The sequence below is a fragment of the Oratosquilla oratoria genome, chromosome 39, assembly GCF_046742065.1.
Source record: "Oratosquilla oratoria isolate Oo_2021 chromosome 39, ASM4674206v1, whole genome shotgun sequence".
NCBI classification, from domain to species: Eukaryota; Metazoa; Arthropoda; class Malacostraca; order Stomatopoda; family Squillidae; genus Oratosquilla; species Oratosquilla oratoria.
Window position 1 is genome coordinate 42,545,706 of NC_134815.1, and position 23,643 is coordinate 42,569,348.

The following is a 23,643-nucleotide window of genomic DNA, read 5'->3' on the forward strand; positions in this document are numbered from 1 at the left end:
CCATTGTTTCTTGTCTGATTCTCATTCAATGTGAAAATTTGGTATCTTTTGATGTTGTCAATTCCCTTTAAAATCTTAAAGACCTGTATCAAGTCACCTCTGAGTCTATGCTTTTTTAGGGAAAACAGATTCTTGTGCTTTAGTTGATTTTCGTATGATTTATTTTTGATATTTGGAATCAGTTTTGTGGCTCGCCGTTGTACTTTTTCCAGTCTGTCAATGTCTTTAATGAGATTCGGTGACCGTACGGAAACAGCATATTCCAAATGTGGACAAACTAACGATTTATATAGCTTGTTAATGAGTGATGGACTTTTGAAATCAAAAGATTGCACAATCAGTCCCAGAATCTTATTTGCTTTCTCAGAGGCTGAAATACACTGCTTGGATGATTTGAGGTCGTTACTGATAATTACGCCGAGATCTTTTTCACTATCCACTTTTGTTAACGAATTTCCAAATAACTTGTAATCGTACTTACTGTTTGCGGACGACACTGCGCTTGTGGCAGGGTCAGAGGAGGGATTGAGGAAGCTGGTGGCAGAGTTTGGGAGAGTATGTGATAGAAGAAAGCTAAAGATAAATGTGGGTAAAAGTAAGGTGATGAGATGTACAAGGGGTGAAAGTGGCAGTAGACTGGAAGTGAACATTAAGGGAGAGCGACTGGAGGAAGTGGATAGTTTTAGATACTTGGGTGCAAGTGTAGCAGGAAAAGGTGGAGTGAAGGTGGAGGTAGAATGTAGATTGAGAGAAGCAAGTAAATGCCTTGGTGGTTTAAAGAGTGTAATGAGAAATAGACATTTGGGAATGGATGCGAAGAGGAGACTGTATGAAGGAGTGATTGTGCCAACAGCACTGTATGGGGCAGAAACGTGGAACATAAGAGAAGAAGAGAGAAGGAGTTTGAATGTGTTTGAGATGAGGTGTCTGAGAAGTATGGTGGGGGTTACTAGGCTAGATAGAGTGAGAAATGAGGAGGTGAGGAGGAGAACAGGGGTGAAAAAGGATTTGGGAGAGAGGGTTGATGAAAGAATATTAGGATGGTTTGGACACATGGAAAGAATGAGTGACGAAAGACTAGTAAAAGAGGTATGGAAGGCAGATGTGGAGGGAGTGAACATGAGGGGACGTCCTAGGATGAGGTGGATGGATGGGGTGAAGGGGGCTTTGGGGAAGAGGGGAATGTCTGTTGAGGAAGGAAGGGAGAGGACGGAAGACAGAGGTGAGTGGAGAATGGTTGTATATGGATGATGTTGTGACGACATGAGGAGGAATAGGCGGGGGGGTGGGGGGTGGGGTAGTATGTGTGAGTAAATTTTGACGCAGCCCGAAGGGATTTCTCCCCGTCCTCTCCTTATATGCAAAGGGGGACGGAGAGGGGGGGTCGCCGATTAAATGAAGCGGCCTTGCTGTGGATGTACTGTGTCTTGCGACACTGCTTCTGACCCAGGGCGGTGGGCAGGGTTCAGGGATGACCCGTCATCCAGGAGGTGCTCAGATGAGAGGAAGGGTGGGAGGGGTGTGGAGTGTATTTAGGGATGAAATGGGTGGGAGTGTTTTTATGCCTTTCCTTTTGTGGCTACCTCCCTTGGAAGGGGGAAGAAGCCTTGGTATATAAAAAAAAAAATAATAATAAATATATCTCTCTCTTCATAATCAGGTCATATGAAAAATTTATATATATTGCTGTATGATTGTGTGTTTTGAACCATGTGAGGTATGTGGGTAATCCCAAAAGTAAGGTCCCTAAAGTGCAGGGGACATAGGGAAAATATTCATGCAGCTGTTGGCAGCAATGTTGTGTTTGTTGCACTTGTGTGCACCTCACTGCCATGCTCAGTCTTGGCTTGGCAGCCATTTGTGATGAAGCTCCCAACTGACACTACTGCCAAGTGTGAAGTTCATGCTATTATTAGGTTTTTGAATACAATTAATAGAAGTTTATGGTGAGTCATGCATGAACGTCAAAAATTTCTGCAAAGGATGTAGGGAGTTTGCAACTGGCTGTACTGAAATTCACGACAAAGATGCAGGCAACCGTCAATTTCCAACGAGACAATCACAAAGGTTGAGCAAATCATGAGTGAAAATCGGTGGATTGGATGATCTCTGCATTTTGGTTCCTGAAGTTTTCTGAAGCACCATTCATAGGATTTTGATGGAAAAGTTGCAAGATTGGAAGGTGTCCCTAAGATGAGTAATAACTCGTAATATTTTCTGTCTTCCATGTGGTGAGGTATCAGTAACAGATATCTGTAAATGGTGATCCTACAACTGAGGCATCAGGGGGAATTATCTCCTTGCTTGCTGTCTGTCTTCAAAACCTGTCAACATGTTTATCTTGATCTAGACGTGCAGTCCTGAGGTGCTGACACTTGATCTCCTGACTTGCCCCCAAGCTCTCTCTATCAAATTTTATTATTATCTTGTTTATTCAAATGGTTGATGTGCTGCATTAAAAGAAGGTTGTATAGAGTGTGTGTGGAAGTTGGATTGAAAGGGAGCATGCTGGATGAAAGATTTCTTAAAGGACAGGTACATGAAAACAATAGTAAATGGTGAGATATTCAATTTGAGTGAGGTAGTGGGGTGCCACAGGACTTGGTATTGGTACAGTAATGTTTTTGATTTACATTAATGACATGACAAAAGGTATAGGCAAATCTATTCACTGATTATGTCAAGATTATGAAGAGCGTGAGAAACAAAGATTGTAAAGTACAAGAAGACTTGGGTAGAGTGTAAATGGAGCAAGAACTGGAGGTTCAATGAAATTTTTTTTTACGGGTAATTACACCAAAATAATTTTCAGTCTCCACTTGTGTTTGATCCCCCCCCCCCGAATAACTTGTAGTCATACATAATACATGCACCAAAAGGTGCCTTACAAAGGGTGTGGCCAGTCAGGATCATCCTTCACCTATCCCACACCCATCCAACATCTATTTGTCCCTTTTATCTTAGTTCCTTGTGAATGAAGGATCATACCTATCCCATGCCCCACTGCCTGGTCAGAAGCAATGTATACTTTTTTGATAGGTATGTGAGGAATCTTTAGCAAAGGGTAAGGATTGTTTTTGGGCCTTTATGGATCTGGAAAAAGCTTATGACAGGGTAGACAGGAAGGTATTGTAGGAGGTTTTACAGATATATGATCCCATAATGGGAACCACCTTGTCGTGGGGGGAGGGGGGATTTTGCGTGTCCCAACGATCTGGCGAGTGAGGCTACAGGGGGAGAGGGTAATCCATGCTAGTAAGATCGCCAGTGAGGGACCAGACTAAATGGTTCCAGGCTGCCCATACAGGCCAACAGTGGTGTTCACTAGAGGGACCATGTGAGGTTGTCTTATGCTGGATGGTCAGGTGTCTGGGCTGGGGTGAGTTGTGGGGTTAGGTCTTAGCTCCACTGCAGGCAAACATTCATATCAAGAGGGGGTGCTTTTTAAAGCTAGTGACCCCCATGAAGATGAGGTACCCTGACCTCGGTGGCCACCATGCACCCCCTTCAAAATCCCAGTAGGCAGTTGCTCATGGCCCCTGAAGCCAAATGAGCCAAACCAACTATCTAATAGTCCATGGAGACAAAGAAAACTCCAAACCATCGAGAGGCAATCGACCAGGCCCTTGGGATCACCCCATCTGGTTGTAATGAAGAAACATGAGCAGGCTGAAGGTCACACTCTCCCTGCCACTGTGTCCCAAGTTGGAAGACCCTATGGGTCACCTAATGAGTTCATCTTGATACAGTCAAAATCACAAATATCTTGTTCCTCCTTGTAAGGAGGAACAAGTCCATGGTATATGTGTGTATGTATGCATAACTTTACACATATTTGGATTAAATTTCATTTGCCGTTTGTCTAAATCTCCTTGAGTATCAGTTGATTAAAGTGATTACTTGCTATTCTGCACAGCTTAGTGTCACTAATGAATTTGATGACAATAGATTTAAGTCAGTCAGTGTCATTGATATGTATTATGGAGAGAAGTGGCTCTAGAATGGAACCCTGAAGAGTTCCATTCATAACATCTTTCCAGCTAGAAGTGTTACCATTCAGAACCACTTGATATGTACAATTGTTCAATCAGTTTCTAATCCAACTGAGCAAGTTATCTCTTATTCCATGCAAGTCAAGTATAGTTTCTAGTCACTTGTAAAAGACAGTATCAAAATAATTCCCAAAGTCCAAATAAGATCTACACCATTCCATTTTGTCATAGTTTGAAATTACTATATTGTAAAATTCTAGGGTTTGTCATGCAAGAGCATTTATGTTTTAAGCTATGCTGGTTGTCATTTTGATAAACAATTATTATTAAATGACATCCCATGGCATCTCTTGTAATTGTTTCAATCATTTTTATATGATCAAGGTCAGGCTAATTATACATACATAAACTCCTGAAATGGCCAAGCTAAAACCATAAGTGAATTTAAAGCAAGGTATGATTGATGGAGCTCCATGAGGAGCAAAAATGAGAAGGAAACAAGGGTGGTGGATGGAGTGGAATTGGGGCATATCTTGACTTGGCTACCTCGCGTAAGAGGGAAGAAGCCTTTGGTGTGGGCATAGATGACTGAAGGAGAAAAAAAAGGCAGGACCCCAGAAGCATAACTTGCGCTGAATGGCCTACCGGCTCCGGTGCTTGGTCCTCAAGCCAAAAATTTCATGAGCATAACTTTTTTTCTGTATTCTAGTTAGGTTTAATACATAAATGCAGTCTTACAATATACAATTGTACAGCTGCATGCTTTTGTAAAGTTTTGTGCATTTTTAAGTAATTCTTTATGGAAATTGTTTTTTTTTTTTTTTGCATGTGCTTCTGTAGTGTTATGTTATTCATAGTTTTGTTTCTTTTTCTAGGAAATTTATTACTGATTTACATTTTTTCAAGAAATATTGTTTAGCAGTTATTCTTTATTTCAGTTGTAGTTTAGATGTTTCAGGTAAAGTTTGCTCAATATTTGTGATTTTTAATACATTATATGCAGGACCAATAATGAGCCCATTGGTGAGCCTGCAAAACAAACATCAGAAAGCATAATTTCCTTGATGCCCATCTTCAGAACCTGTCAACATCCTTGTCTCTGTTAGAAATGGGCAAAAGCAAAGAAATACAAACTACTTGATAGGAAACAAGATTATTGCAAAAGTGGAGGAAAGGGACCTGGGAGTGTGTTTAATGAAATCTGACACTAGAAAAACATAATAGGTAGATTATAGGACAAGCTTATGAATTGTGGATGAACACAAGAATAAAATTCCAATGTATGGATAAGGATATGAAAGAAGTCATTAGAAAGAATTTGAAATTATTAGAAATTAGAAATAATTAGAAATAAATGAAAAAAAAAGTTATTCACCCACTATTGGGGTATGCTGCAATGATGTGGTCACCATACAAAAAGAAAGCAGTTAAAGAGAGAATTCAAAGTGCAGCAAGTAAAGTAATTCCCAGCCTAGGAGATAAACACATGAAGAAACACTATATAGACTGGAGCTGCTAACCTCAAAAAGAGTGGAAATAGGAAAAAAAAAAAATCTTCAAATACATTTGTAGCAAAGTTCAATTAGTGGAAGCATAGCTCTTACTTTGTATGCCACAATAGGTGAATACACGTGTATCTATGTATGCTTTATGCGTGTGTATTTACGTAATTGAAAAACTTAAGTAAATGCATGAGAAATTCACTAGTAAACAGCGATATCAATCAGACAATCTCCATGACTGTCGCGCAGAGGATTCGAACCCGCTGCTTCGGTTCATACGGTTTTATATCGTCAGTGGTCGAGTGGTCCAGAAGCAGCGGGTTCGAATCCTCTGCGCGACGGTCATGGAGATTGTCTTAAGTAAGATTGTTTGGAAGCTTCTTTTGTTTTTTTGTTTCTTCTCTTCCTCCATTTCCCCAATCCATGCCCCTTTTTGTTGAACCAGTCCAATTTCTACTTCTTCACGCCACTAATTATTGGAACATATATGTTTGTGTGAAATGAAAATGTGAATATGCATCAGTTGTGTGGTCACCACATAAAGAAATATATATATTAAGTGCAGGAACCAATGGCTTATAAGATATATGAGGAAAGTCTAGAAAAACTGGACTACTGACATTAAAGTAGTGAAGAGAGAGGTGATATGATCATGATATTTAGAACAGAGAAAAGAATGGAAAAATTGGACATGTTAACATATTGAAAAACAACTAGAGGTCACACCATAAAATTAAAGGAGACAGAGTGGTTAAAAAATGTTAGGAAACAAAAACAGAAATAATCCAAGCCCCCCCCCCCCCCCAATAATTAGATAAATTAATAAGGCAGTTTGATAAATGGAGGTATAGGAACAGGACCCCATGAGCATACCTTTAACTGTATATAATAGAGTTAGGTAAATACATATGCATATGTATGTATGCATGGAGAATCGTATGTAACATAAACATAGGACATAGTATAAATTGTGTATAGTTGCATTAATTTGAATATTTTGTCTTTTTCACAATAAAGGACATGGATATGTATTTTGTTATTTGAATGTTTGCAGCGTCCAGCCAGTGCTAAAAAGAAGTCACAGCCAAAGACACCCTCAAAGTCCTCAAGATCCTCAAAGAAAATCAAGGAGGAGCCGGATGATGAGAGTGGGAAGCCTTATTCCTGTGAGCGTAAGTACTGGGCTCAGACTTGTGCTGCTGTCATTACCATTTGTGTTTGGCTTTGTTTGTTTTAGTCTTTCACATGTGACTGGTTTAGTTTTAGTTTTCCTCAAGTGATGTGATTGGTTAACATGTTTCTTTTAGAACATGGCATTTCTCCAGCTTATGGTAAGCACTTAGTATTTTTAAGGTTTTCTTGTTGAATATTCAAAATGGTATGTATTTGCTTAGAGCTGCTACGGTATTTTACTAAAATTGTAAATCTCTCAATCATTGGACCATGAGAAATGATTAATTTTTTCGTACTTTAAGTGTATTATTAGATATAAGGTAATTAATTGTGCAGTTCCCTGTTTGACAAAATATATGAACATCATGACATCTCTTGATAGCAAATGCCAAATTAAGCAAAATTATTACATTGGTTCAATTTCATATCTAGTATCATATGTGTTGCGAGTATAGTGCTGAGGTGATTAGGTACAAAATTGAATATGCTTGGAGGATATATTCCTGCAAGTGTGTTGGTTGAAAAATTAAAAACTATCAGCAGCTCTTCTAAAACAAAGGCTTTATCTGAGTTCCTCTGGCTGATTATTCTGTAAACAGAATGATCTGATAGAGGACATCTTGCATCAATATAAGCAAGAGTACATAGCTTTGTGAGAGTGCAGTGCTCATAGGTATGATAATGCTTGATTTTGTATTTATTTTAGATATACTCTGTATAAGTACATATACCAGTATTTTTATATATTGTTTTATATGTATATACTATCCAGTATGCATGTGTTCATGCATAGATACTTGGAATAGTTTAGAAGGTGATATACCCCAAGTTGGAACAATTCATGAATTAAAATCTAAATATGGTAATTAGATCTAAAATCAAGGATTTAGATTAAGTTGGAAATGGATTTAAATTTGAGGTTAGGTATAAATTGGAAAGTAGGAGATGGGACCCAATAAGTATTGCTCCTTTTCTGTATACTACAATTAGGTAAATATACTACAAAGTAGTGATTATGGAGCAGAGAGCTAGAATTTGAAGGAGGCAGAAAGGAAGAGCCAAAACTTGTTTAAGATGAACTGTTTAGTATAGTTGGGGCTACAAGCATGGACAGAGTGAGCACTGGAGATGAGGTGGAGAACAGGTAGGGTTGATCAAAGGATGTTGAGTTGATCTAGGCATATGGAAAGAACAGATGAAGAAAGAATGTGGAAAACAGGAGTGGGTTGAAGGAACTTGTAGGGAAGACCAAGAATGAGGTGGATTGCCAGGTTGAAGGGAGCATTGGTTAAAAGAGAAATGTTTATTGAGCAAGGAAGAGAGAGTGGAATAGACATGAGTGAATGAATAATGGTTGTAAACGAGCCCAACAATGGTGGGCAACAGTCCACAGACCCTCCCACAGATAATTCTGAGAAGACACTTTGGATTGTCTATGTTGTATTTGTATGGGACAGTTGCTGTCATTGGCTGAAAGTGATAGGAGAAGGGGAGTGGTTGCCAGTTGTCAGATCTCCATGTGTGAAAAAGTGCAGGGAATACAGTTTAACTTTATAGTGGTCTTGGGCCAAGTCCAGAAACCAGGTGTCAGCCCTCTAGGACTGAAACTTATGACTGAAGTGAAGGTGTTGGCAGGTTTTTGAATTTGAGCAGCTTTGCAGGAGTACTTCATGCAGGTTTTCATCATTGTTCCCTGGCAGCTGCTCGCACTGAGTGCTTCAGTGAGACAAAATGCTTAAACTAATTCTTTTGTCATAATTTTTTTTTTAACTTTGGATCTTCTGATTCTTTGTGTTATTGTGTTTGTATCAGCTGGTTCTCTGTCTCCAGGTCTTTATTGGTAATTCTTGTAAATGGGACAATAGAGAATCAGTGATGTAATTTATACTGATGTCCAGTTTCAGTTCAGTGTCTATCAACCACAGCTTTTCTAGCACTGGTGATGTCTTCTTCATTGAAACCACAAAAAATTGCCTCAGCATTGAGGGCCTAGCTTGTCCTATATCCCCATTCATTATTGATTCTTCACATCCTTCCAAGAATCAGCAGTGTTTTGGATAGCATTATATAAGTTATGATTCTTGTAAAACTCACAAGGTCATCCAATCATTTTCCATAATCTTGGCTGCTTGCACAAATGTACACAGTAACCAATAAGCCTCAAATACAGAAAATAACCTCCTGTTCCTTTGGCTATAATTACAGTGTAGTGTTAGGTGGTAAGAATATGACTAACATTGGGATGAATATCTAAAGATGTTGGATATCCTGGAACATTGTCCAGCACAAGCAGAATTTTTAAGAATTTTTTTCTTTTCTGAAGTATAGCATTCCATATCAGGAATAGGAAAGTTTGAGGAGGGGGGAATCTTCAGATATGGCATGACCCAGGCCACCCTTAAATTTGACTCATGTTACGGAAGAGCTGCTTCAGTAATGTGGTGGAGTGATCTTGGATTTTCAGAGCCATTACAAGCAAAGGCTTGAAATCTCTGGATGTATTACCCCCAAGTGGTAAGGTTAATCTAACCTTTGTTACCTTATGTCTTTGCACACTTTTTTTCTACTTTCAAGATCTGAGTTCATTCTGGCTCTTTTCTCCAAAACAATTCACTTTGATTTACATTAAATACTTTTTTTTGGGCAAATAATCCCCCTATCAATATTTTTTTGGATGCTCACTGGCAGAGTAGTTTAGAGTGTTGCTACTTGTGGCAAAGGTCGAGTTGACCTCAGTTCGAAACCTGCCGCCAGTCTTCTGTAAGGGTCACTGCCCTAGCCTCCAGATAGGGGGAGTTCATATCATTAACTATTTTCTCTGTCTCCAATAATTCCTGCAGCTACTTTGGCACTGGCTGTTTTTTCTTGCACTTTGATAGTATGCATATTTGTCCTATTTTTTGGAATGTTTAACCAACTTTCACTAACAATAAACTCTTTACAAGTATTTTCGCTTTCCACATGTGCAGCTTTTATTTATTTATCATTATTACTATTATTATTACATACATATAACAACAGCTTTTTCCCCCTTACAAGGGAGGTAAATAAACTCAAAGGCATAAATCCACTCCCACCCAATTCATTCCCACATACTCCACTCTCATTCACCACCACTCCCTCTATTTTTGGCTCCTGGATGACAGGTCATCCCTACATGTTGCCCACTGTGCTGGGTCAGAAGCAATGCAGCAAGACACAGCACATCCACAGCAAGGCCGCTTCATTTAATCAGTGGCCCCCTCTCTCCATCCCCTCATGCAGAAAAAGAGAAGACCATGAGAAATCCCTTCTGGCTGCGTCATTCACACATACTCCCTCATCCCTTCCTCAACAGTCATTCCCCTCTGCCTTCCACACCTCTTTTACTAATCTTTCTTCACTCATTCTTTCCATGTGTCCAAAGCATCCCAACACTCTTTCGTCAGCCCATCTCCCAACTCCCTTTCCTCCCCCACTCTCCTCCTCATCTCCTTGTTTTTCACTCTATCCAGTCTAGTAACCCCTACCATACTTCTCAGGCATTTCATCTCAAACACATTTAAACTCTTCCTCGCTTATGTTCCATGTTCATGCCCCATATATTGCTGTTGGCACAATCACTTTTTCATCATACAATCTCCTTTTAGCATCCATTCCCAAATGTCTATTTCTCAATACACTTTTTAATCCCCCAAAGCATTTACTTGATTCTCTCAATCTACATTCTACCTTCACTCCTCCCTTTCCCAACACATTTGTACCCAAATATCTAAAGCTATCCACTTCCAGTCTTTTTCCCTTAATACTCACTTCCAATTTGCTGCCATCCTCTCCCTTGTATAACTCATCACCTTACTTTTACCTACATTTATTTTCAACTTCCTTCTTTTGCATACCTTCCCAAACTTTGTCACCCTCCTCTGATCCTGCTATAAGCGCAGTGTCATCAGCAAACAACTGGCTCATCTCCTATTGTTTTTTTGTTTTTTTTTCCCTTATTCTTCTTCCATCTCCAATCTCTGACCCATAACCCTTGCGTTTACCTCTCACACCACCCCATCCATGTATAAATTGAACAGCCAAGGCAACATAACACACCCCTAGCAAAGTCCCACCTTTACCTCAAACCACTCACTCACTCCATTTCTAATTCTAATAAGGCTCTACAATCATAAAAACTCTTGACTGCTCTTAATAGCTTTCCTATCCCATATATCAGCAATATCTCCCACAGTGCCTTCCTGTCTACCCTGTCGTAAGCCTTTTCCAATTCCATTAAGACACAAAATCATCCTTACTTTTTCCTAAAGCTTTCTCACATATCTGTCTTACCACAAAAATCTAATCCATGCAATCCCTACCTATCCTAAACCCACACTGTTCCTCACCAATTACTTTCTCTGTTCCTCTCCTAATCCTCTCATTCAAAACACTCCCATAAGCCTTCCCAACTACACTCAACAAACTTATTCCTCTGAAGCTACTACACTAACACTTGTCCCCTTTTCCCTTGTAAAGCAGAACTATACATGCACTCCTCCAGATCTCCGGCACTCTACCTTCTTTTAGACACACATCAAACAACCTCACCAGCTAGTTCACCATCACTGTACCTCTCTTTTTTTAGACATTCCACATGACACCCATCTTACCTAAGTGCTTTACCTGCTCTCATAATTTTAATATCTGTTTTCACCTCATCTGGTATTATTTTTTATTTGATTTGATTTTTTATTTTTATTAGTTTTTCCTCCCATCTTCCCACTGAGGCTGAACTTATTGGAATATTACACTTATTTTGATGTTCCAACCAAATCAGTAATTGGTTTCCATATCAATGATTGATCCATTTTGCTGCTTGATAAATGCTTTCGTTTGAGCACTGCTTTTCATATAGTCCATTATTCTTGTTTTATCCATTATGATTGCTCTGATAGGTAATTGAAGCCAAATGTTTTCACAGTGAATGGTGGTATCTGACCTCTCTCCAATTGGTTCATTATTTGTTCCCATTGTTATTACCTTTGTCCATGCTTTTGCCATGGAGGTATGATTATAAGGGTAATCACACATGAAATGAAAAAAGTTAAGACGAAAGTGATTGTAGCCTTGAGGATGCTGTACCAACAAACCACTTATACAACTTAGGTTGTGGAATGCATGTATTATGAATTATTTAAGTCCATTCATTAGTACAAATGAGATAAGTGGGACCAATGAAGAGTAACAGCATGTAGTGGTCCTGCAAGATGGAATAGCAAAGCTGCATATTTTTAAATCCCTTCAGCTCCCCACATCTCCATCTGGAGATTAGGATATCTTTCACAACTATCTTTCACAACTAACACATCCAGGTACCCATCATTATACTGCCATGGTTTAAACATATAGGAAGATTGAGTGGAGCAAAAAGATTGTGGAAGGCAGAGGTGGATGGAGTAAACTTTAGGGAAGGATCAAGAATGAGGTGGAGGGATGGGGTGAAAGGAGCTTTGGATGCAAGAGAAATGTCTGCCAAGCAGGGAAGGGAGAGGGCAAGAGATAGTTGTGAGTGGATAAGGACGAGGAGGAGGAGGAGGCAGTTCCAGTATAATGAAGCAGTGGAAATAAACCAGCTTTGGCCGGGTGGGGGACAGGGATGACCCTTCATGTACAAGTAGCTAAGATAGTTCAATCAGTTGCCCCATGTCTCTTGCAGGAGATCCACAGCTTGCCAGTAATTAGCAATAGCCAACAATCTAGCTCATAGGTCACTCAAGGAAGAAATATTGTTGTTCTCTAGGGGTAGTTCATATGGAACAATATAGGATGATGTACCCTCTATGTGGTGGTTGCATTAAGGATAGTTCAAGTCTGTACCCAGACTTCTTCTGTGCGGGCACTGTCTCAGAGCTGGGTGATGTTTTGAATACTAGCGTGCTAATATTGTTCTTGATTCTCTTGAGAGAGACTCCTCTGCCAGGCCAGTGTGTGGAGTGTTCTGGTGGATTATAGAGTTTGGTGGCCTGTCTTGAAGAACCCCAGTGATCCAGGTGTGAATGTTTTTTGTGTAAGTGTATTGTATTGTACAGGTGGTAAGCTAAGATAGAAGGGACATCAGATTGGGTTTGGAGAGATGTGGGATGGATGAAAGGTGGGTGTATACTTGGAATCTACTACTACCATATAAGGAGGAAAAGGTCTTGGTATATTTACCTAGTTGTATTTTACGGGACAAGAGCTATGCTCGTAGTGACCCGTTTGCATATCTCTCCACATCCAGTTTGTTCTTAAGATCGTGTATAGTTCTGGCATTCACTGTTTCTCTATTCAATTTGTTCCAGACATCGATCACTGTATGTGGGAAGCTTTTTTTTTTTTTTTTTTTTTCGGGTTTCTTTTGTAACTTTCTTTAGTTTCTTTTTGTGTTCTCTTGTTTTTCTTCCGTCCCACTTTAATAGGTCGTCTATATTGAGAACTTCCATCCCTTTCATAATTCTGAAAATGCTCAACAAATTGCCTCTTTCCCTTCTCTGTTCTAGTGTTGACAACTGTAATTTTTCCAATCATTGTTCATATGTCAGATTTGACAGTGTGGGTGCCATTTTTGTCACTGCTCTTTGGATTCTTTTTCATTTTCTTATGTTCTTTTTTGTGCTAGGTGCCCACATTGATACAGCATATTCTAGTTTCAGTCTTATCAGTGTAACAATTATTTTTTTAACCATGTCCTCATCTATGTAGTCGAAGGCCACTTTCATTGATCTTAATAAGTTGTAAGTCTCTCCAAATAATTTATTTACTTGTTTGTCAGGTGTCAAGTCACCTGAGATGAATACTCCTAGGTCCCTCTCTGAGTTTACTTTTTTGACTTCTTTGTTTCCAATTTTATATTGTCCCGAAACTCTATTTTTACCTTTTCCAAATTCCATTATGCTACATTTTTTTATGTTGAAGTTCATCTCATATCTCCGACTCCATTCCCATATTTTATCCAGGTCATCTTTCAGCAATCTGCAATCTACTTCTGTTCTTACTCTCTTGAGTAATTTGGCATCGTCAGCAAAAAAGTTCATGTTACAATTTACTCCATCCATATCATTTATGTATATGGCAAACATTAAATGAGCCAAAACAGATCCTTGTGGGACAGCACTTTTCTCATCTTCCCATTTCAATTTTTTGTCTTTAAGTACCACTCATTTTTCTCCCAGTTAAGAACTCCTTCACCCATTCCAACAGTTTGCCTTAAATTCCTCCTATTTTTTCAATTTTACTTATTAATTTTTTGTGTGGTACTTTGTGAAATGCTTTATGCAAATCCAAGAAGGTGCAGTCTGCCCATCCATCCCTTTCTTGTATTATCTTAATCTCGAGTAAAAGCAGATTAGGTTTGTGGTACGCGATCTTCCACTTCTAAAGCCAAATTGTTTGGGGTTTATTATTTTGTTATCTTCCAAGTGTTTGGTCTATTTGTTCCTGATGACCTTTTCCCATATTTTTGCTACTGTGCTTGTGAGGGATATTGGTCTGAAGTTTGTAGGATTTTCCCTATTTCCTCCTTTATATATTGGTACTATGTTTGCATCTTTCCAATCTTGCGGTACCTTTCCCTCTTTGAGTGAGAAGTTAATTATCTTGTGTAGTTTGTCTCTCAGTTCATCTATACGCTCTTTCAGTATCCAATTTGCAATTCCATCTGGTCTGTGTGATTTTCTGACATCTAGGCTCTTTATTTGGTCTCTTATTTCTTTTTGTGTTATCTTTATTTCTTTCATCATGGGTGGTCTTTCTTGTTGTCCATCTTCCCAAGATTGTGAGCTCTCAATATTCTGTTTTTACTTTTTCCAAATTCCATTATACTACATTTCTTGATATTGAATTTCACTTCCCACTTTTGAGTCCATTTCCAGATCTTGCCCAACTCTTTTTGTAATGAGTTGCAATCCTCCTAAGTTTTTACTTTCTTTTGTATTTTTTCATCATCTGCAAAGAAATATAACACTCTACTCCTTCATCCATGTCATTTATGTATATGGCAAACACAATTGGGGCCAGTATTGATCCCTGAGGGACACCACTTTTCATTTCTTCCCAATTTGAGAATTTATCTCTAATTACTACTCTCATTTTCCTCCCAGTCAGGAAATCTTTCATCCATTCCAATAATTTTCTACCGATGCCACCTATTGATTCTATCTTCCTTATTAGTTTATTGTGTGGTACCTTATCAAATGCCTTTTGTTGGTCCAGAAAGGCACAGTCTGCCCAACCATCTCTCTCTTGTATTATGTCTATTAATCTTGAGTAGAAGCAGATCAAGTTTGTTGTACATGATCTTCCTTGTCTGAATCTAAATTGATTTGGATTCAGTATAGTTTTTTCTTCTAAATGTTTAACCCATCTAATTTTGACAACCTTTTCACAAATTTTTGCTACTGTGCTTGTCAGGGAGACTGATCTGTAATTTGATGGGTCTTCCTTGCTTCCTCCCTTATAAATCGGTACTATGTTTGCATTCTTCCAGTCCTGTGGCACTTTTCCTTCTTTAAGTGAGAATTTAATTTATATTTTATCTGTTAATTCTTCCATGCATTCTTTCAGTATCCAGTTTGCAATTCTGTCTGGACCATGTGATTTTCTGACGTCAAGGGTTTTGATTTGGTCGCTGATTTCCTTCTGTGTTACAATTATTTCTTTCATTGAGGGGGATATCTATCTCTCTATTTCCTCACAGTTAGGTGAGTTTTCTATTGTGAATACTGATTTGAAGTGGTTGTTCATAATTTCAGCCATTTCCAGTTCTATATATTCATATTTACCTTGGCACAGCTTTTCTACTTCTTGTTTGTTCTTCAGTTTGCCATTTACATACCTGTAAAATAGTTTGGGTTCTTGCTTTTTTTTTTTTTTTTCATAGTTTTTTCATCTCTGCGTATTTTTACATAATCATTTCTTAGTTTGATGTACATTAGCCATCTGCTTGTTTTCTTAACTCTTTTCCATTTCTTCCAAGCTTTGTCTCTTTTATCCTTAGCCTCACTACACCTTTTGTTGTACCAGCTTTTTATGTATGTTCTTTTCATTTTTTTGTGTGTACATATTTATTCATCTCATTATAAATTTCTTATAGTATATTCCATTTCTCTTCCATCCCTGTTTCTTCATTTAGGAATTTTTCCCAGTTCGCATTGCGAAAGAATTTTTTGAGTTTCCCAAAATTTGTTTTGTTGTACATTAGTCTTCCTATTCTATGTTTATCAATTCTGCTTTGATCCATTTGCTCTTTCAACTCAAATTCTATTAGTACATGGTGACTCTTTCCTATCAGAGTTTTGTAATAAATTTTATCGACAATTTCAGGCTCTGTCGTATTAAATACAGCCTTGATGGTTCTTCACTACCTCTGTATCTGGTATTTTCCTTTATCCACTGAGTCATTGTGTATTCAATGGTCATGTCGAGCAGTACGTTGCCCCAGAGTTCCTCTCTGCCCTTCACTGTCATTTCCTCCCAACATATTTCTTTTGAATCAAAGTCACCCATAATTACTGTATTTCCTCTGTCCTTCAGTATATTAGTTAAGTCATATTTTGTATCTTCTAATATTTTGGAATGATCACTTTCTGTCCAGGACTGTGTTTTGTGTGTGTATGTGTAAAACATATATACAAATATGTATGTACATTAGGGTGACCAAATGCCCAGTTTTTTATAGCAATTGTATGTTTTTTTATGAAAAGTTGGAAATAGCCACCCAACTCAATATTGTCACATTCAAAATATGATCAGTCATACTTTATGTATCTCTGCTCTCATTCTTCTATGTATATGAGGTGCAGTCAAAAAGTTCAAGGACTATATGTATGAAAGAGCAGACTAGATACATAAATTTGGCCACCATCTCCTTCAAAGCAGTCACCTTGTGTAATGATAAACCACTTACTGTTTCTGCTATGACTGGAATGTTCCTGGAATTCCTTTTCTTTATAATTCTCTGGCACCACCTACAATTCATGCTGGCTCTCGTCCATGGTGTTAAAATCTTATCTTTTAACTTCACCTTGTTGAAAAGGAAGAAGTCATAAGTAGCCAGATCTAGCAATTAGGGTGGATGGGGTAGCAGTGATTATGTTAGTATAGGACAAAAACTCCTACATTTTCAACTGTGTGAGCAGGCACATTGCTATATTGGGGCACCCAATTACCATTACATCAGAATTCAGGTCACTTGTGCCAGATGTTCTACTACAGATGCCTCAGAATAATAGAGTAGAACTCAATATTAATAGTCTGTCACAGGGGAATGGATTTACAGTGTACATCCCTATTTTTGGAACTGGGTTGCATGCTATGCATTCATTTGTTATTTATAATTGAGTGTTTCAATTGTTTTATGTTTATAATATTAATTTATTTGTTTGTTTTATTACATATTTTCAAAGGAATGGGTATTTCTGGGGCCAACTATGTTTGTGCAGAATTCTGGGTTTATCTTGCAGTATCAGGAAATTGTTGTTATCCAAAAGGTCTTTGCCTTTGTTTATATAAATGATTGCATAAATGCACATAACAAAGGCCCTCATCTTTTAAGGGGAATGGCCAAGTTAAAGTACACGCCTAATTCATACACAGTATAAACTCGTGTAACACCCCTGCCATCTCAGTACTTCATGGATGAAGGGTCATCCATACCCCCTGACACTTGGGTTAAAGGCAGTGTAGTGAGGCACAGTACTTCTTTAGCAAGGGCCAACTGCTGGAGCTGATTACCTCCACAGCTTCATCATATAATGAGCTCCCCCCCTTCATCCATATAAAATAAGTTATGAAACAGATGAGAAGAACATTCCTCCAGACCATATCATATCATCCTTCATCTATTCACAAAATCCTGCCATATATCCCTATTGCATTCTCTCTTCCCTGCTAAACCAACATTCCCCATATATCCATTGCCCCCTTCACCCTATCCATCTACCTCATTATTAGTCTTTTCCTCAAGCCCACTCCATCCATTTCCAATTTCTACACTGGTAGTCATTCCTCATTCATTCTTTTCATATGCCCAAACCATCTCAGCACTCCTTTCTTCCCTATCCAGCAAGTCGCTTTCCACTTCTCCTCTGCCTCAGCTACACTATTCTCACTTTTGTCTTGTATTACCAATCATATTTTTCAGACTTTCTTTCAAAAACACTCCTTCCTCACCAGAAACCACATTGCTCTTCCCCAGTTGCTCTCCTCCTCTTCTAATCCTCTGAATGAACACACACCTACACACCATATTGACCTTACACAACAGACTACCCCTTCTAAAACTGCTACATTCATACTTGTCTCCCCCTTGTATAGCAGAACTGTACATGCACTCCTCCAGTCCACCAGGCACTATTCTTTTCAAGACACACATTGAACAGTCTCACTACTCGCTACACTAACAATTCCATCCTTTGTCAGATAATTGGAATTCTATTATGTAAGATGAATCTAACTGTTCTATCATTTTTAGAAGGGAGGATGAGCCTGAGTGGAGGAGTGATGACTTATTGTTGTATTCCCACAGACTTGGAGGAGTGGAACCAGGTATTCCAAATACAAAAAGTAGTGTAGTTCCCTCAGTTGAATGGCAAGGAATTGCCCCATTCCTTTTGTTTCTCATGAGTTAAGAATCCTGTCACTTCACATACTGTAGATCCTCAAGTAATAGCCAAATTTTTTAGACTTTTTTTTTAATCTGTAATTAGTGGAAATAGAAAAAAATAAACAGTTAAAAGCCAGATTGCTAGAAAAGATAATAAAAAAATAATAATTATTGACCATTTGTTTAAAAAAAAATCAATAGCACTGAAAGCTCAGGGTTTGAGCTAGGATCATGGGTTGAACTCGGCTCAAGCCTCTTGCATTCAGACCTATGGAGACTTCTTCTATAGACCAGATCCACAATACTGGTAACCTGTTTCTTCATATTAATTATCTTACCAAATATATAGCATGTTTCAGTAGTTTATCCATAAGTAATTAGTACTTGGAGGATTAAATGATCATCATCAGCAAGTTGTGATACACTGGCAAACAAATGTTGATTTGCATGACTTGCCAGGTATTAGTACAATATCATGAAAAAAGAAGGGCAGTAATAACAGAAGAATAATATATGGTACTTTAAAAAGTACATTCACATGGAACACACACACACATTATGATAATTATAACAAACACTACATAATTACATGAGAAACTAGGACCAACTTTTACACAATGTATATGAAAGATTCTAAATATTTTGCCACAAATAGGAGATCGACTTTTACATAAAGTCAACTATTACTTGAGGATATTCAATATATGTATTGATACATAATTTTATACCTGATATTGATATTTGAGTGTATTCATAAGATTTTTGAGGGATGTATGGCTCTTTTCCCCATGTTGGGAAAGATGTAGAGCACAATTTTTACTAAAGGATGACCTTTCTCTGCCCTGTTTTATTGATTTATGAAAACATAGTTTTCATATCTCTTAATTACAATGTACTCATTGCTACATATATACATGTACTTATTTTCCATGGATTCTGATGATTCGTGGACAAGACTTAGAAAATTATCTGTGGGTGGTATTTGCCTTGAAGTGTGTAATTTAGGCTATCACTTGACATTTGCTACAGAGATATCATAATGTTTATTTAGCAGATTTCAAAATTCATATACTATTGAAATTAATGAACTTTTTTTTCATCAGTTATTCAAATTAGATACCAATAGGTATTACAAAGCATGTAGAGGGGCTAAATAGAGCCATGCACATGGTCCAAGCAGTGACGTAGTCAGTGCTATGGCACTGTTATTGGAACATGTTAGCTTAGTGTGATACGTGGAATGTGCCTGGGCATATTACTGTGTTTCAGTGTGCGGGATGCGCTACAAGACTCGACCTGGTCTCACTTACCACTATGCCCACTCACACAAAGAGGAGAAGGAGAAAGAGGCTAAAGCTAAGCCTAACGTCTTGCCTAATGACCCCATCCCCTCCAACATGCCCCACCACCCTCCAGCCCAGCCAGTCCAGTTTGAGTGCCCACAAGGTTGGACATCACAGTCAGCCAAAGGAACCCTAGTCATTATCCTGCTCAACCCATCCTTCCTTGTTTCTGTTTTCCTTCTTGTTTCACCTGATCCTAGCTTACTGCAAGGAACATTGTTATAGCAATTTTTATTTATTTATTTATTGTTATTTGTTTTTTCATAAAGTATGCATGGCTGCATTTCATAATTTATTTGCAAGCTTGATCTTAATTTTTCCTTGCTTTTGTTTTCGCCTTTATATTCAATATAAGTTTAGTTTTTATTTGTTTTGTTTTTATATGAATATATTTTCCTCTGATTGGAGATTTGCACCAGATGTGTACTGCACTTGTAACTTGGTTGCTTGACCTTGTAGGTTAGAGGCCCACATAGTTGAAAGAGATAGTGCTTGCTTGATTAACGGTGTAGCATTCCTGCATTGCTTTTATACTTTTGATTAATGCTGACATAAGTTTATGCTTTACATGATTTGCATAGATTAGTTTGCTATGTTCACAGGGCATAAAACAGGGGTTGCATCAGTTGTGGCTCCATATTTTTCCAGGATTTCCCATTTAAGACAACATTTGATGGGATGATTGTTACCTTGTTTATGCAGTTTTACCATCATAAGTAAATGTGCAGTGAAAACCCATTTATAGGCTACATAAGATTTGTACAGGAAACAGTTATGCAGTATTTATGTAAAGTAAATTTGTTACACTTTTCAGAATTGGTGTTAGCATATAACATTTTTTGTGTATATGTATTTACCTAGATAAGTTTTGCAGGAAAAAGTATGTACTTATTGCATCCCATCACTGTTTTTAACAGTCCAGATTGCTACCATTAGAGTTGTCATGAACAGGCGATAATACCCCTCCACAGGGTTCACCCTGCCTGTGACCATGCATGACCCTTACTGACAGTATTACTTCACAGATAGTGGAGTAAGGTGTGTGCTTATTTACCTAATTGTAATGTACAGGAGAGACTAGTAACAAACACTTGCAGGATGGAATTTAAAGAGAGTTATTTCTGAACTATCAGTCTTCAAAACCTGTTAACATCTACAACTTCATGTGGAATGTGTTCACCAAGAGGTCCAGCAAAGGGTGAACTCCGTCTCCAGGCCAGGGCTGGAATCCTCATTTCAAATTACTTTAACTGTATTTCCTCCACCTGTTCACATAAGGAAAGCTGACAACCAGCAACTTATCCCCTCTTACTTCTACAAGCCATTGACTTAGAAACAGTTCCACACAAATACATAGACAACAGTTCAGTTTTCCTCTAGAGATTTATGGGAGGTACCTTAGATTCACTTCCAGCCACTGCAGGGCTGCAGGTTTCTCAGGTAACAATTATTGTTATTATTGATGTAAAGGAGAACAACTATGCTTGTGAGGTCCCATCTCTTTGTCTCCATTGATCAAACTTGGCTTTCAGTTAATTTTTATTATTATTATTATTGTTATTGGACTATATCCTATTTTAGGCTATCCACAAATTGATGCATCTGCATGGAAAACTTTGTCTTGTTATCCTTTTGACACCTGGTCTTTTTTAGGTTTATAGCCTTGACCTTGTGTTGCTCTCCCAGCCAAACTAAAGAACTTCTTGTCAGTTTTACCTATTCCTTTCATTAACCTCACAGCAGTCACCTCACTTTCTTTTTACAATGAAGGCAGTTCCAGTTTTCCTTATATCATGTGGTCTGTGCTAGATTGGGGATCATTTTGGTTGCATTCTTTATTGTCTCAGTCTTACACTTGACCATTTAGCTTACTAAAGGACCCATGGTCCATTGATTTGAATCATCCATAATTTTAGGCAGTGGGAGGTGCAGGTTATTTCAAGAACAGAAAGAGACATTGCAAGTTGGAACACATACATACATATACCAAGGCTTTTTCCCCCTTACAAGGGAGGTAGCCAAAAAGGAAAAGGCATAAAATCATTCCCACCCATTCCATCCCTGAATACACTCCACACCCCTCCACCCTCCCTCTTATCTTAGCACTTCCTGGATGACGGGTCATCCCTGCACCTTGTCCACTGCCCTGGGTCAGAAGCAGTGGAACACAAAAAGAATATCCTCCCACCAATTTTTTTTTTTTTTTTTTTCTTTCTTTCTTTCTTTCTTTCTTTCTTTCTTTCAAAACTCATCAACCCACTCACCACCATCTATAGGTGCAGCCCCAAAGGGTTGACACTCAATCTCTGGGCCAGGTTACTGTATTTCCTACACCTTTTCACTTAGTATAGGTGATAACCAGTGACTGCCCCCCTCGTGCTACATTCAGCTAGTAACAGGAACTGCCCCACACTAACACAACAGTCAAAATTACTTCAAAGGGAAATGAATGGGATGGCCCAATGACCATTGCCAGGCATTATGGGGCTGTGGGTTTCCAATCTGTGGAATGCAAGTCTAAGTGTTATTATTATACATGATCTCCTGATGACACTCAGAAGCTATTCCTTTTCCCACCTCCTACCAACCTATCTACTCTACTTCTACTTTTTGCAAAAGGAAATCGGTGTTCTGGTACCTGCCTTGCCTCGCCTCCTTTTAGCTAGAGACATAGAAACCATCCCAGACCCACAAATGGGTTCACCTTGTACCACATTTATCACAAAGCTTTACAGTGAGTTGGATCTGCAACAAATAAACAGCAGTATTACAAACATAGAGCTGGTTCAATTCCAGTATAAACACAACATAAATAAAGCACTAATACAAGAAAAATCAAGGAAATAAACATACTAATATCATTAGCAAGTATGGTTTCCAATCAGCCATGTGAATTTGTTGCCCCAGGTTCTTTAGGATTCACCTATAAGTTACTCAATGAAGAAAGTGTATTATAGTCTCCATGTAGCTAAGTTGTGACAGTGTCTCTGTGGTCAGACCTATTCTGTGGCAATATTATCTTCGTGCTGGATGATGACCTGAAAGCAACCATATAAGAGTGGTTCTTACTTCTCCTGGAAGGATATTTTTCTGTGTTGTTAATGGAGTAAGGCATTTGGTGGTCAGTAATGGAGTGTTTGTTTTGTGTTATGTGTGTGTGTATGTTTTTGTAGTGTGGATGTCTTGTGTAGTGCAGGCAACAGGTTGCTGTGTTTAAGCAATAAGCTGCTGTTTTCTCCTCTTCAGCTCTGTGTGTGGTGTAATGAGATGAGCAAGTATGATTGAGGATCCTTGCAACTGCAAAATAAGTATTTTCATATGACATTCTTTGGAGAGGATTTCTGTTTCTGTGTGTATGTGCTCTATTGGGGTGGTTTTGGTGCATCCTGTTATTCTCAATACTTTGTATTGTTTGTAAGGTATACATATTTTTCCAAATGTTAGGAACCATGCATTGGAAACAGCTCAGTGTGGTTCTCAGGAACGGTACTGTGATTATTTTCCTTCTGTTTTTTAAAGCCCAAATTGCTACTGGTTTTAATATGTTTATTTTCTTGATAATTTTTACTGCCATGTCATTGAAATGTGGCCTGAAGGTCAAATATGAAAATGAGGCCTAGAATTTTTGGGTTCTTTTCCAATGGAATCATTGTCCCTCACTGTATTGCCTTGCACCGAAGTAGTGCTTGATCTCCACAAAGCACAAAATATCAGAATTGTTTACCATCAAATAGTCATTCATGTCCAACCTAGCAGGTAGTAAACCATCTACATTAGCATGGGTTACTGGGTTAATTTTAGTTTTCTTGCAAGGTTTCTTGTACCATATTACCCTCCTGTCTTCTTCAAAAGTATTTCTTCATGCTGTGATTGAGAACTCTCCAATTTATTTATTTATTTTATTATTATTATTATTATTTTTTTTTTCTGTTTGTTTCATTTTTGTCCTTGGCGTCCAATAGAAGTTCCCTTTTCTTTGTATGTTCATCATCAGTCACATCTTTCCTAATCCAAGTGTTTTTAAATTT

The 23,643-nt window shown here is 38.2% G+C and overlaps 1 protein-coding gene across 7 annotated transcripts in view; it reads left to right on the forward strand.

Moving 5' to 3' along the window:
- The window catches only part of LOC143020376 (zinc finger protein ubi-d4 B-like), a 92,827-nt gene that overhangs the window by 58,023 nt on the left and 11,161 nt on the right, over nucleotides 1-23,643 (forward strand). For 4 of the 7 annotated variants that reach the window (XM_076176763.1, XM_076176761.1, XM_076176764.1 and 1 more), the window contains 2 exons: nucleotides 6,549-6,666; nucleotides 19,542-19,718. In XM_076176763.1, the coding sequence (XP_076032878.1) occupies nucleotides 6,549-6,666; nucleotides 19,542-19,718 (295 nt within the window). The remainder of the gene's footprint in view (nucleotides 1-6,548; nucleotides 6,667-19,541; nucleotides 19,719-23,643) is intronic. The other 3 variants (XM_076176766.1, XM_076176767.1, XM_076176768.1) reach the window with 1 other exon arrangement.